The sequence below is a fragment of the Biomphalaria glabrata genome, chromosome 18 (genome assembly GCF_947242115.1).
Source record: "Biomphalaria glabrata chromosome 18, xgBioGlab47.1, whole genome shotgun sequence".
NCBI lineage: Eukaryota > Metazoa > Mollusca > Gastropoda > Planorbidae > Biomphalaria > Biomphalaria glabrata.
In genome coordinates, this window is record NC_074728.1 from 19,630,392 (window position 1) to 19,645,622 (window position 15,231).

The window sequence follows — 15,231 nt, forward strand, 5'->3', positions numbered from 1 at the left end:
TCGTCAGTTAGGAGAGAAAGAGTTAAGAAACAATTATATAGTGATTCTGTTTTTTAACACTTTTAGATACACCTGGGAGAATTTAACCGCCAAAAACAATTTGATATGGACAGTAGCCCACCTAAAGGTCTTGAACGTTAGAGCTAGGATACACACTCTGACGTCCTCCAAGTCCACCTTTGGCTGCTACTTTTATGGTTTCACCATGGACGCTGGTTTCATGAATCCGGGAGGCTTCTTCGTTTCGCCCATCAATCAGGTAATTAGGGCCACATGGAGGCTTGAACGTGTCAACCATCAGTCAGGTAGTTAGGGCCACATTGAGGCTTGAACGTGTCGACCATCAGTCAGGTATTTAGGGCCACATTGAGGCTTAAACGCGTCGACCATCAGTCATATAGTTAGGGCCACATGGAGGCTTGAACGTGTCGACCATCAGTCAGGTAGTTAGGGCCACATGGAGGCTTGATCGTGTCGACCATCAGTCAGGTATTTAGGGCCACATTGAGGCTTAAACGCGTCGACCATCAGTCAGGTAGTTAGGGCCACATTGAGGCTTGAACGTGTCGACCATCAGTCAGGTAGTTAGGGCCACATGGAGGCTTGATCGTGTCGACCATCAGTCAGGTATTTAGGGCCACATTGAGGCTTAAACGCGTCGACCATCAGTCATAAAGTTAGGGCCACATGGAGGCTTGAACGTGTTGACCATCAGTCAGGTATTTAGGGCCACATTGAGGCTTAAACGCGTCGACCATCAGTCAGGTATTTAGGGCCACATTGAGGCTTAAACGCGTCGACCATCAGTCAGGTAGTTAGGGCCACATTGAGGCTTGAACGTGTCGACCATCAGTCAGGTAGTTAGGGCCACATGGAGGCTTGATCGTGTCGACCATCAGTCAGGTATTTAGGGCCACATTGAGGCTTAAACGCGTCGACCATCAGTCATAAAGTTAGGGCCACATGGAGGCTTGAACGTGTTGACCATCAGTCAGGTATTTAGGGCCACATTGAGGCTTAAACGCGTCGACCATCAGTCAGGTATTTAGGGCCACATTGAGGCTTAAACGCGTCGACCATCAGTCATAAAGTTAGGGCCACATGGAGGCTTGAACGTGTCGACCATCAGTCAGGTATTTAGGGCCACATTGAGGCTTAAACGCGTCGACCATCAGTCATAAAGTTAGGGCCACATTGAGGCTTAAACGCGTCGACCATCAGTCAGGTATTTAGGGCCACATTGAGGCTTAAACGCGTCGACCATCAGTCAGGTATTTAGGGCCACATTGAGGCTTGAACGTGTCGACCATCAGTCAGGTATTTAGGGCCACATGGAGGCTTGAACGTGACGACTATCAGTCAGGTAATTAAGGCCACATGGAGGCTTGAACCTGTCTACCATCAGTCAGGTAATTAAGGCCACATGGAGGCTTGAACGTGACGACCATCAGTCAGGTAATTAAGGCCACATGGAGGCTTGAACCTGTCTACCATCAGTCAGGTAATTAAGGCCACATGGAGGCTTGAACCTGTCTACCATCAGTCAGGTAATTAAGGCCACATGGAGGCTTGAACGTGACGACCATCAGTCAGGTAATTAAGGCCACATGGAGGCTTGAACCTGTCTACCATCAGTCAGGTAATTAAGGGCACATTGAGGCTTGAACCTGTCTACCATCAGTCAGGTAACTAAGGCCACATGGAGGCTTGAACCTGTCGACCATCAGTCAGATAATTAAGGCCACATGGAGGCTTGAACCTGTCTACCATCAGTCAGGTAATTAAGGCCACATGGAGTCTTGAACCTGTCTACCATCAGTCAGGTAATTAAGGCCACATGGAGGCTTGAACCTGTCTACCATCAGTCAGGTATTTAGGGCCACATGGAGGCTTGAACCTGTCTACCATCAGTCAGGTAGTTAAAGCCACATGGAGGCTTGAACCTGTCTACCATCAGTCAGGTAGTTAAGGCCACATGGAGACTTGAACCTGTCGACCATCAGTCAGGTAGTTAAGGCCACATGGAGACTTGAACGTGTCTACCATCAGTCAGGTAGTTAGGGCCACATGAAGGCTTAATCGTGTCTACCATCAGTCAGGTAGTTAGGGCCACATAGAGGTTTGAACATTTCAACCATCGGTCAGGTACATGGAGGCCGCAGGCCGCGGTTCATATCCTGCAAGTATGTTAAATAGTTTATTAAAGTGTTTTATTAACTTTACAGTTGTAATGTTTTGAAATAAAAGAAGGTTCTCAAACGAAAATAAACCTTAAAGTAGATTATTATTGTTATTATGTTTAATGGTTTCATATAATTTATTATTTTGTAATCCGAAATACCAATACTAATTTAATACTAACAAAAGACAATGCTATTTTTGAAATAATTTTGGTAATCCAAAAATACCGTTAATAAATTCTCCATATTTTTATACAATTTTATAATAACTTACATACATTTAAGCTTGTGCTGTATCAACAGATGTGTCAGAGTGATGTCACTAGGACACAGTTCAGCGACCTCATTGATAATGACTGCGATGGATTCGTAGATGAAGAGATACTGGATGGAAAAGGTAATCGAATATTTAAATAGGTCACTCCATCTTTACCTGGTATCGTCAATCACAGACAGGGCCGGACTTAACCTTTGCGGGGTTCTAAGTGAAATGGATTTGCGCGTGGCCCAGTTTGGGTAGGGATACGGATAATATGTGAAAATTAAGAGTTTGTATTAGAAAATAAATTCGTCTTTGTTTTTAGATTTATTATTTACTTGTTACAGAATTACTTTACGAGCCTTGCGTGTTGCGAAGTCATACAGTATATCATAAAAAATTATGTTTTCTATATAGATCACGCTCAATATCAAGAATTACCAAATGTCCAATCTATCTTCGAGAATTGTTGATGTTAAGTAAATGTTTATTTGTTTGATGCGTGAGAAGCTTCTTTCACCAGATTCCACAATTACGTTTTTTAAATTCGACATTAAAAATGTTGAATTTCTTTTTTTTTATAGCACAATATGTAGGTCACAGCTGTGGCTGTGTAACCACTGGAAATACTGCATTCCTCATTAATCTTCGGACTCGAAGACAAGCCTTATTATTATTATGTTAGAAATGAACGAGTAGTCATTCTCTGGCGCTGCCAGGGTCGAGTTTCGCTAAAGAGAAACAAAATTCATTGTAGTCCCTTTAACAGTTTCCACTGAGGAATTTTCTGGTGATGTGGCAGGTCTGCAGCAGTACCGCCCTCTGACAGGCAACGAAGATGTTCCTAGGAATGTTAAGGGCCTTGAAGGTATCTGTGAGGTCAGTTGTTATTATCCCCTCGGTTGATATAACAATGGGGTATATTGTTATTTTGGACAATTTCCATAGACGCTTAATCTCCAAGCCTAGGTTCCCATATTTTCTTTGTTTTTCTATCTCAGTTTTTCTTAAATTATGAGACAGTGGTACGGCGATATCGATAATGGTAGCAGTTTTTTCTTTTTTATCGATGAACAGCAGATCCGGGCGATTGAAATCTACCGTTTTGTCGGTCAGAATAGGCCTATCCCAGTACAGCAGATGATCAGTAGACTCGAGAACCTCTTGCGGAGAGTATTTATAATAAGGGGGAGTGTCCTTACCGATCAATTTGTACGTCAAAGCCAAGTGTTGGTGTATTAACTTTGCAACTTGGTTATGGCGACCTAGGTAGGCTGATTCTGATAGGGCTGGACATCCTGCCATAATGTGTTCAATCGACTCGCCCACATTTCCACATTTTCGGCATTTGTCGACAACATTGAGTTTCAGGATATGCTTCTCGTAATTTTTTGTCCTGATTACTCTGTCCTGTATTGCTGTAACAAAGCCTTCTGTTTCAGGGTAGAGATGACCTGCTTTGAGCCATGTTAAGGAAGCAGCCTTGTCGATGTTGTCCCCATGTAATGAAGCCGGAAATTTTCCGTGGAGTGTTTTTTCTTCCCATTAGCGAATCTCATGCCCTACGTCGTCCAAACCGATATTGACATCAGCATTGTGTAGGTTCAGAGGGGTTGCATCGGAGTCGTATTTCCGTAGGAAGGAAACTAATTTGTTGCTGGAGGCGAGCAGTTTTTATCGTATTTTTAAAACTTGCATCTTACACAATTTGAAGATGTTCTGCAATCCACGACCCCCATCCTTCCTGGGCAGGTATATAGTGTGTGTTGGGGATGGGGAGGCTGTTTTTTTTTTTATTAATACGTTATCAAACCTTATTTAGGGTGGATAAATTGATCAAATATATTGCTTTCCATTCGGTATGTCTGTGCGTAATCTATTAACTCCTCCCCTCAAATGCCCAGGCATTCATCTCATTTCCGGTAAAGAAGACCACGCATATATATATATACAGTACTTTTTGTGACTGCACGCACCGGTACCTTTATGAATGTTGGAAAAAAATATTTTCTGGTATTTTAACATTTATTATTGATTTGTGTGAGAAAGTTGAATTAAAAACTGAGTTATATTCTGTACTATTTCTATTATACGATTAATTAAAGACAATGACGGCGACTGGCTGATAGATGAAGATACGAATTCTTTTAAAAGTGAGTATCGGTTTTTTGTTTTGTTTTGTTTTTTTTTTTTGTTTTTTTTTGGGAATACATAAGTCTTGTATCCAGTAATATTTTGTACCAAGTACATTCAATTTAGCGTTTAGTATGGACGCGTGCATTCCTTCTCAATTTAATTAACTGATGACCAAACTACGGCCCGGGGACCAGTGGACGAATCCGGCCATTAGAAGCGTCTCCAGCACTGAATAATGAAATAGCAGAAGCTTAGTCATATCTAGATTTTAAGATTAAATTTTCGTCCGTATCACGGCTGTCGGAAACTTAAAGAAACGACATAGCCGAAAAAATGAGGGTACCGATATTCATGTTAAACTAAACATCTACTGGGCCATGACAATCTAAACTTTCCTTTCTGAACACGCAAACGTAATATTTGGAACTTACTGGTCATGTGGTAACCATGGCGTACCCATTGTGTGCCCAGTATGTGTCCGTCATACTTTCAGAATAAAAGTGACCAGTAAGCAGTCCAATAATTAGTTAACGAGCGTAGGGACATGAATATATTATATTTGTGTATACCCATTTAGGTGCCTCTTCCAGCCCACCCCTCGATATGCTTACACCTTCCGTTACCGCCTTAGTCTGTTGAACACAGCATTGTGTTTGTTGACAGTCTTTCTCTATTCCTTTCAGGGTTTTGTTGTTGTTGTTTTTTTTTTTTTTTTTGCCTTTTTGACATTTGATCTTTTGCTTTGTCTGTCTGCCTCTTCTTCATTTCCCTGATACGCCTCTGTTCCCTGAAGGAAGGTTTTTGTAAACCCTGACGACCTTGCAATGTGGTCTTAGAGTTAAAGTTTGCATTTTGTTTTTACAGTGTTTATTGTGGTCATTGTGGGTTGTATTAGTCCTGTGTCTAATCCCTTCTTTTGTGATGCACTCTTTGTAAATGACACCTATAATCTTTCAGAAGCATCTCGGTAGGCGACTGTACGGTAAACAATCTTGGAGGCGGGGGGAGGGGGAGGAACGACGAATTTTGAGTTAGAATTTGTTTTTATTATTGAATTTGGCTAAGGGCAGATAGTAACAGTCCTCAGCACTTACCAGTCTTGTTACACTGCTTGCATTATTGTTGTTATATTTTGATCACTGTGACCGTGAGATCTAAAGAGGGGTCTCTGTATTGGCCTTTAGTTGATTCGCACTTCTAAAATCTGGGATATTTTAGTTTACTGACAAAGAAACAAATCAGAAAATAGTTTGCTGTGTTTTGTGTGTGTGTGTGTGTCTGCAAGAAACTTTATTAACATAATTAAAACAAAATACATCATTAAGACACTTTTTGTTGTGTAAACAATTTTAGTTACTAAAGACTATGGCCCGTGGTCGGAATGGGTCTGTGGACGGGATTGCTTTGAAGGGAAAATGTATAGAATCAGGTAGGTACTAATTTCACAACAAACATTATAACCATTTATTTATCTTATGAAATTGGAAATTCATCATTTCACATTTGAAAAACAGAAAATCATAAAGATTTAATTTTTCGAATTCTTTTGGTTGCTTGTATAACACAAGAGGTGGTGTGGTGGCTGAGTGGTTAAACGCTTAGTTTTCAAACATGGGGTCCTCGGTTCGAATCTAGGTGAAGAATTGGATTTTGAACTTTGGGATATTTAGGACGCACCTGAGTCTACGCAACTGTAATGATCACCTGACTTAAATTGGGGAAAGTAAAGGCGATTGGTCATTGTGCTGGCCCCACGTCATCCTGCTTGTTAACCGTTGTCCAAATTAAAAGAAAATATTTACATCATCTGCCCTATAGACCGCATGAATTGATAGGGTGAAAATTAAAACACACCATTTTGAAAATTGTTCATCTAAAATTAATTAATTAAAAATTAATAAAAATGATACTATTGTATAATAAGATTTTCTTTTTTTTTTTTTCTCAATACATGCAAAAGTCTACTCCAAAGGTATCCGGTGGCAATTACTGCTTGGGCACAGATGGTTAATTTCTCTGATGACAATGTCAAGGACGCAAAATGGTCCCCCGACATTTGCCAACTAAATAAAATCTGAAACTAAAAGTACTTTATAATTGAATTCTGCAGTGCTTTAAATTGCACAACAATTACCATCTGGCGTGACCAAGTCTTAGCTTAGAACCATTTCTTTGATTTTGTTATACTCATTTCACGTTTGTGGTCTAATTAGAGAGTGTAAAATGGACAGCCCCAATGTGATCTGTAAAGGTGAATCTACCCAGACAAGAGACGCGGAATGTTATACTGATCACATGTGTCCCGCATGTAAGTTGTACATTGTCTGGACTCCTTCTTCGTCTCTACTACGTAACCAGCAAAATCTAAAAATAAAAAAGAATTTAAAAATTTTAAAGAAAAGATTACATAAGGGAAATAACTAAACATTTACAGCCATACTGTAAGATTTATTAATTTTATTTAAAAATTAACCAATATAGTTGATTTAATAGTTGAAAATTATTTTTTTTAGTTTGATATCAATGCAGAAAAATAAAACAGTATTAAAATATAAGGCTGTAAATGTGGAGTTCTTCCCGGTAGATAATCCTTTTAAAGTTTTTTTTTTCTATTTCTGTTGTTTGGTATACAGTGTGTAAGGACAGGGAGTGGGGCTTAGGCTGCAAGTTCAAGTGTAGTAACTGTGAGACAGACTGTGACAAATTCACTGGGGTCTGTGAGCGCTGCCTGCCAGGCTACCAGGATAAGAACAATTCCTGTAACAGACGTGAGTTTGTTTGAAAGTTTATTTTAAATTACAGCATTATTATCGATTGATACGTATAGCAAGTTTTATCTCCCTTCTTTCAGTATAAAAATAACAATTAATAAATCGCCACTACTTATTTAGGAAGCGCACTGGCTGAGCGGTAAAGCGCTTGGCTTCTGAACCCGAGGTTCCGGGTTCGAATCCTAGAAAGGCTGGGATCTCTGGGCGCCCCTGAGTCCACCCAGCTCTAAATGGTACCTGACATTAGTTGGGGAAAAGTAATGTCGGTTGGTCGTTGTGCTGGCTACATGACACCCTCGTTAACCGTAGGCCACAGAAACTTTACATTTTTTTTTTACTAATTATTTAACTAATTGGATAATTCTTTTGATAGAGTCGTGTGTTGTCATCAAGAATGAATAAATGCGGACTATTTCAACTTGATTCGAGAATTAGAAGTTGGAAATGAAATGTGTAAAAGTATCCGTTCAGAGAGACAAACATCAGGGCCGGCCTTAGATGATTGGATGCCTTAGAGGAAGCGAATTCAATTGGCCCCAAATGAAATAGGAAAATAAAAAAAAAATAAACAGCGAAAAAATAAAACTACGCAATTTATTTAAAACCTAGTGTACTCTGACAAGAACATTGGACACTAGCTCTTTATTTCATCTGTAAAAAAATTGTATTACATTCTGTGAGAGACTCCCCTAGGGGTGCTGCCTAATTTTCCTATGTCGAAGTGAGCCGCAGATAGTTTAATATAAGCTTTGTAAAAATGTTTTGTGATTTTCAGGGTGGCTTTGGCTCGTTTTCTAGGACCCTTTTATATTTTAATGGCGTAAAATGTGACATTTGTATACATGACTTATTCTGATGCAAGTACAAATGTTAAGTACCCCTTACAGACCCTGCGATCTAATGGCATATTTAAAGCTCATCTGTTTCGATGGCCAATATTTGACGAGGGTGTCATGTGGCCAGCACAACGACCAACCGTTTATAACTTTTTCCTAACTAAAGTTACGTACCCATTAGAGTTGTTTGAACTCAGATTCAAGGGCGTTCACTACTTTCAGGTGACATTTGACAGTGCATGTTAGTGTACTTAAAGATGCCTTGTTTCACTTGCATTGTTGTACTACTTTTGTCCTCGCATAGGTCTACTTAATTCAGCACAGCACAACAGATATTAATAGTAATCATAAATCTAGTAAGACCTTGATCAGAAGACCATATATCTATTTCCAATAAAAAAATAACAGTTCACTGTCCATTCCAGCCATCAATGGCATAATATGAAATAATACACATAATTATACAATATACGTGCAGCTGAACCATAATCTTCAAATACATCATCTGCCTTATAGTACGAAATTTAATAAAATACTCTGAAAGACACAAAGATAAAGGCACATTCCTCGTCCCATATGCTTGAACAAAGTTGTACAAACACTCCTTCTTCCCTAGTGCTATTAGAGCATGGAATGGGTTGCCTGAGCTAGCCAGGAAAACCAGTGACTTGGCAGAATTTAAGTCATTGGTAAATATGACTAAATGCATGGCGCGTAGGACGTAATCATCTTATTTTTTGAAGTAACGTCTGTATTATATAAGATATATAATCCTAATAGAATTTCATTGAACACACAGCTAGCAATACTTCAATACTTCAATAATTAAATGTATAAGACACGTCTGTCTTCCTCAACTTACATGGCATAGACTGCCTCTTGACCATGTGGTCAGTTCTGAAAAAGATAATTTTCCCCACAATGCCCCTTGATTTTCCCGCCCAAGATCACATTCTCCATAAACAAGTATATCTAGTGGTCCACACCCAATAAATGTCATTAACTATCAAACATTGGTGTGACACAGGGGCGGTCATTAAAACCCTGAAATTCAAAATCACAAGTCATAACCGAGATTCGCACCTAAGACCCTTGGTTCCGAAGACAAGCATTTGACCCCTCAGCCACCACGCCCCTGACTAATGGACGTAAGAATTATTGAATGCGATGAATCATTACGTTGTACTGAATAATAAAATATGCATATTCGTGGGCATGGCTCAGAATGGAAGATATTGGTAATATATATATATATATATCAGTTAAACATGCCGCACCTTGCGGTCTAACGCTCCAACAAAAGCACAGCACAAACATGTTTAACCCTTAAAGGTAAACAATGGCATGAAGCTATCCCGCAGCTAGCTCCAGCTCAAACCTGAAACTTACAGCTCAATGACTATCTCCTTGTAGAAACACTACCCTACAAATCTATAGCAGCAAAACAGCTGCGAAGTTCTAGGAAAAGGTTCCCATACATAAACAGGAGCAGCAACTCGCCCAAGATACGAAAACATGCATCCAGCAGAACCAGAAAAAGCCCAACAAAGGAAAAGGCAATAGAGCAACGAGTGTGCGTTCTAAGATTGTGCTAACAAAAATAATTGGTGCTCGAACTATGTAGGATACGCACCACCGCCACCAATAATACTGCCGTTATCGGTAATGATGCCAATGAAGTAACTGTAGATTTAACACATTTTTTTTTGGTTGATATAAATAATTATATTGAAAAAATATCGTATACTTATGACTATTCGGTGCATATCTTAACAGTTTTTAAAAAATATTGGGGTCTCAATACAAATCTTGCCTAGAGGCCTTCACCTACTTAAATTGGGCACTGAAAGCAGGTTCAATGCATTTTATTGCAATTTAAGTTCATGTTGCATATTCTCTGTATTTTCTGGAAACTAGCCTGCAACGTGTATACATATGGTCAAGACTGCAGTCAGGATTGCAAGTTCAAGTGTGATGGGGATGACTGTTTGGAGCGAGTGTTTGGCACATGTCCAAGTCAAGGTGAGGGATAGGGATAAGGAACATGAGAACGAAGAAGATATATTGCATAGGTCAGTGTTTCCCCAAGTCAATTCAAGCAATCGCTGTTCTTCCCAATTCGACAAACGTCGATATTCTGTTTCAGTTAGGGAAATAGTTTTTCAAGCTCATCTGCCAACTGTCCCAATTTGCTCTTTCAGAGTACCAGCATCCATTCTGTTAGCAGAACTTTGTTTCAAACTCATGAAGAGAGGAAGGCGAGTCTACTTCTCTATTACCCGTTCCCTATTGACATAAATTTAGTTTGGCGATGACAGCGTTCAATTTATCTCAACCATGAAACAAATAGTTTTGCTTTGCCTTGTAACGAATAGCTGTGTCCATTTAAAACAGAGACTATATCTACTAAATATGCAAATTTACAAAGCCATTTTTAGTCAAGCAAACCGTTTCTCAACTCAAATCTATCAATAAGAAAACAATACAGCACCTGTGAATGGGCAAATTATCGATTTAGAATTTTTCCATCAGTATCGAAAAGAAGCTGTGTATGACTAATTCAGATTTCCTCACATACTTGCGCAAAAAGTCGTGCATTCAAAGAAATTCACGCCAAATGATCAGATGATCATGGATGCAGGTCAATGTGCGTGAGTTAGGTGAGGTCACAGTATCAATGGCACCCCCCAAATCATCATGTCAGATTGTTTAGGAAACATACAACACAACTAAACACTATCTCTTCAAATAACATAACCCGACAGGTACATATATTGCATGGGATATACGAAAAGCCGATCACTCTACTTAAATGATGAAATGGAAGCATTCATTTGTACATCAAGGCGCCATTCAGCTTGTTGACATGAATGTCCGTACATCAAGGAGCCATTCATCTTCTTGACATGAATGTCCATACATCAAGGAGCCATTCAGCTTGTTGACATGAATGTCCGTACATCAATGAGCCATTCAGCTTCTTGACATGAATGTCCATACATCAAGGAGCCATTCAGCTTGTTGACATGAATGCCCGTACATCAATGAGCCATTCAGCTTCTTGACATGAATGTCCGTACATCAAGGAGCCATTCAGCTTGTTGACATGAATGTCCATACATCAAGGCGCCATTCAGCTTCTTGACATGAATGTCCATACATCAAGGCGCCATTCAGCTTCTTGACATGAATGTCCTTACATCAAGGAGCCATTCAGCTTGTTGACATGAATGTCCTTACATCAAGGAGCCATTCAGCTTGTTAACATGAATGTCCATACATCAAGGAGCCATTCAGCTTCTTGACATGAATGTCCATACATCAAGGAGCCATTCAGCTTCTTGACATGAATGTCCGTACATCAAGGAGCCATTCAGCTTCTTGACATGAATGTCCATACATCAAGGAGCTATTCAGCTTCTTGACATGAATGTCCATACATCAAGGAGCCATTCAGCTTGTTGACATGAATGTCCTTACATCAAGGAGCCATTCAGCTTGTTGACATGAATGTCCTTACATCAAGGAGCCATTCAGCTTCTTGACATGAATTTTCGTGCGTCAAGGAACCATTCAGCTTCTTGACATGAATGTCCATACATCAAGGAGCCATTCAGCTTTTTGACATGAATGTCCATACATCAAGGAGCCATTCAGCTTCTTGATATGAATATTCGTGCATCACTGAAACCAAATAGATGTCACCAAGTTGCCAAGGAAAATGATGGCTATCAAACAGAAGATGGCGATGCAGTGCAATAGATGAAGCCAAGAGGTCATGAAAGAGCGTGGGAGTATTTGCAATTTAAATACTTGTAAGAAACCGCGGAGAAACTTACTTACATAGACTTAGGGTCCTCCCGCGCCGTTCGGCGCATTGGGCAGCAAGCTGTCTCCATAAAGATCTGTCGTTGGCAATGTCCGAAGCCTCCTCCCACCTGGAGTCCACCGTTCTGAGATCCTCCATTAAGGTGTAGCGCCAAGAAAAATGAAGACGCCCCTGTTTGCGCTTTCCTCGTATTGGCCTCCATGTCATCGCAACTCTTGGTTTACGTAGTTCATTTTGACGTAGAACATGTCCCGTAAACCTCATACGACGCTCTGTCACAACCTCACTAAGTGCTCCACTCTCAGTTCGGCATAGGATTTCCTTGTTTGAGACCCGATATGTGTAACTGACCAAAATCCGTGGAGAAAGGCGTGGTTTTAAAATCCTATTTTCTATTAGGAACATAAAGGGCTGATGCAGTGGCGTAGCTAGAATGAATCCAAATTTAAAAATTCCCTAGGCACCCACTTGATAGGGGCCCCAAATGACAGTCCGAATTTTTTTTTCTCATTATATATTTCGCCATCATCTCATGTCAAAATGCAGGGGATCCTAAAACGTTCAAGTCCCACCGCTGAGTCCCCAAATACCTAGCTACGTCACTGGGCCTGATAATGAGAATGATTATCATACGAAAAACAAACTTTTGACTGGTCACTATTTTTATCCTACAGGTGCCACTCTCGGGCCGACAATCAATCCGGCCTTAAGAAGCGATAAAGGTTTTGGACAATGGTCAGAATGGGCTTGCAGCAAAACGTGTACCGAGCCAAAACAAGCTAGAAAAAGGTTTGAACTAGGATTTAGTAGCAATATTTCATTTTTAATTTTACATGATAGAGTTGTGTTTATTTAATACAGGAGTATTTGCAGACAATGTACCCTCTAGATTTATTTAATAAACATTCTAAATATAAAATATACGTCTCAGATCAAATTAATCACCACACACAAATTTCTGAAAACAAAAATTTTATTCATACACAATTTTGTGACACTATTATATGATATATTCTTTAAAGCAATTTTAAATCACATTCCTCACAAGGAAATTAAAGTTTAAAAAACAAGAAAAATAAATGACACAGTTCATTAAAAAAAAACACTCAACTTTTGAATAAATCGATTAATTCTTTTCTTGAAAAGTAAACTAAATGGGCAGTTTTTTCAGAACAATTTTTATCTGTAGCTAAAAGTATATAGCTAAATTGTAATTGCCTTATTTAGCTTATGGTAACGAGGCACAGTATCTGTCCTGCTCATGTGGGATAGTTTCTAAGCCTAAGGTAAACTCTCTTAATTAAAAATTGACTTACTTTGCTTGTTACTGTCTGTAACTGCCTTTATCTTTGTATGGACAGAAATTGCATCAGCGAAGAGCCGGAGCTAGAATGTTACGGGAAACGTGAGGAGTGGAAGTCGTTCAATTGTTACGTCAACGAATTGTGTCCTGGTGGTAGGTTAGGATGTTAAAAGTGACGCCATATGTGGTAGATCCCTCTTGTACCTGCTCCGTGCATTTGTGTTTGGGCGTAGTTAAGTAGTTTAGATAGATAGATAGATAGATAGATAGATAGATAGATAGATAGATAGATAGATAGATAGATAGATAGATAGATAGATAGATAGATAGATAGATAGACAGAGGCACATGACCGAGCATCATGGCGTCACGCTGTGAAAACTGGCGCACAGGTTGCTGAGGAAAAAAGAACAACGCTGGCAGAAGAAAAACGCCAGAAAAGAAAAGCAAGGCAAACGACACTAGCTCCAGCCTGGAATAACCTGCCCAGTGTGCGGCCGAACTTTTCCGGGCTCACATAGGTCTCACCAGCCACATGAGGAGGCATAAAACCCCAGAGCAAAGCCCTCAGCCCTCTGGATGACAAAGTGGTCATCATCGAACCACGATGGACGAACTATATATAAATATATATATATATATAGATAGATAGATAGATAGATAGATAGAGGATACATGGATACTAGACGGGTATTTCGAAAATGGCTCTAACGAACTTTCATAGAGTATGTATATCTTTGGGAAAAAAATAACTACACAGTGAAAACTCTGGTTTGACTATTATACTTTTTAACATTTAATGATCTAACAAGTTAATTGGATTACCCGATATACACCTACCGCTTCACTGCTTGCCTGTCGCCACAGGACTTTGGTTTGGTTGTGTTGGGGGGGGGGGATGACAAGTGACTTGCGCTGGAATTTGGATTAAAGTGAGGAGGATTCGCGCAACACGTCGACCTCACTCTCTCGCCCTAAAGCCCGTCCTTTTCCGGAAGCAAGATTTGGTCAAGACGCCCGATATACACATTTTAGAGACGGCTTTAACGGTATTGCCAAACTCAACTCAATGTTTCTTGATATATCAATAGAACTAAACGAAACGTTGACATACAAATACATTATCTGGACTATGAAGAGAAGAAATTCATTGTGCGAATTTACACTTAAAATACTTCTTGCACTAATGAAGATTTATAAGTTTTAGAAATAGAATGAGAAGTGAAAGACCACCGTTTTTATTTTAAATATTTTTTTGAGGAAGGGGCGGGGATGTCTTGTCGTGTCTAGAGTTAGATTTCGACTTAACTTTAGTCTAGTTTCGAGCACTTTCTCGCCGAATGGCGCAAACTTTTCTTTTAATGACTCCCCCCCCCCTCCCGCAACCCGCTCGATCAGAATGAAAGATAGGCAGGCATATAAGCACCGCACGAGCTATATGATATCTCAAAACGTGCGTTATAAGATTGATGCTATTTACACTGTCATTGGACTAAGGTAGTCCCTATAACAAAATATACGTGTCTAAATCCCTCTCTCTCTTTGACTCTCTTTTCTTTCTCTTTCTTTTTCTTTCTCTCTTTTGCTCTTGCAATTTCTCATTTTCTCTCTCTTTTTTCTCTGTTTCTCTTTCTTTCACTTTTTCCCCTCTCTTTTTCTCTTTCTCTTTATCTCTCACCTTGTCGCTCTCTTTCTCTCTCTATTACTATTTCTTTCTCTCTATATTACTCTATTTCTCGATTATCTCTCTTTCTCTCGTTTTCTCGTTTTCTCTCTTTCTCTCTTTCTTTCTTTCTCTCTCTCTCTCTCTCTCTCTCTCGATTTCCTTATGTTCATTTGTTCTATTTTGTTATCTGTTTTTATTAACTAAAAACTAGATTTGTTATTACAAAGGTCTATATCGTTTCAACACTTAAA

At 39.5% G+C, this 15,231-nt stretch overlaps 1 protein-coding gene across 1 annotated transcript in view; it reads left to right on the forward strand.

Annotated features, from left to right (window-relative positions):
- LOC106066623 (uncharacterized) overlaps positions 1-15,231 on the forward strand; it is a 46,570-nt gene that overhangs the window by 16,498 nt on the left and 14,841 nt on the right. Inside the window, exons 12-20 of the mRNA XM_056017767.1 lie at positions 67-259; positions 2,484-2,577; positions 4,545-4,592; positions 5,929-6,004; positions 6,789-6,883; positions 7,209-7,343; positions 10,100-10,204; positions 12,686-12,800; positions 13,373-13,467. Of these exons, the coding sequence (XP_055873742.1) occupies positions 67-259; positions 2,484-2,577; positions 4,545-4,592; positions 5,929-6,004; positions 6,789-6,883; positions 7,209-7,343; positions 10,100-10,204; positions 12,686-12,800; positions 13,373-13,467 (956 nt within the window). The remainder of the gene's footprint in view (positions 1-66; positions 260-2,483; positions 2,578-4,544; positions 4,593-5,928; positions 6,005-6,788; positions 6,884-7,208; positions 7,344-10,099; positions 10,205-12,685; positions 12,801-13,372; positions 13,468-15,231) is intronic.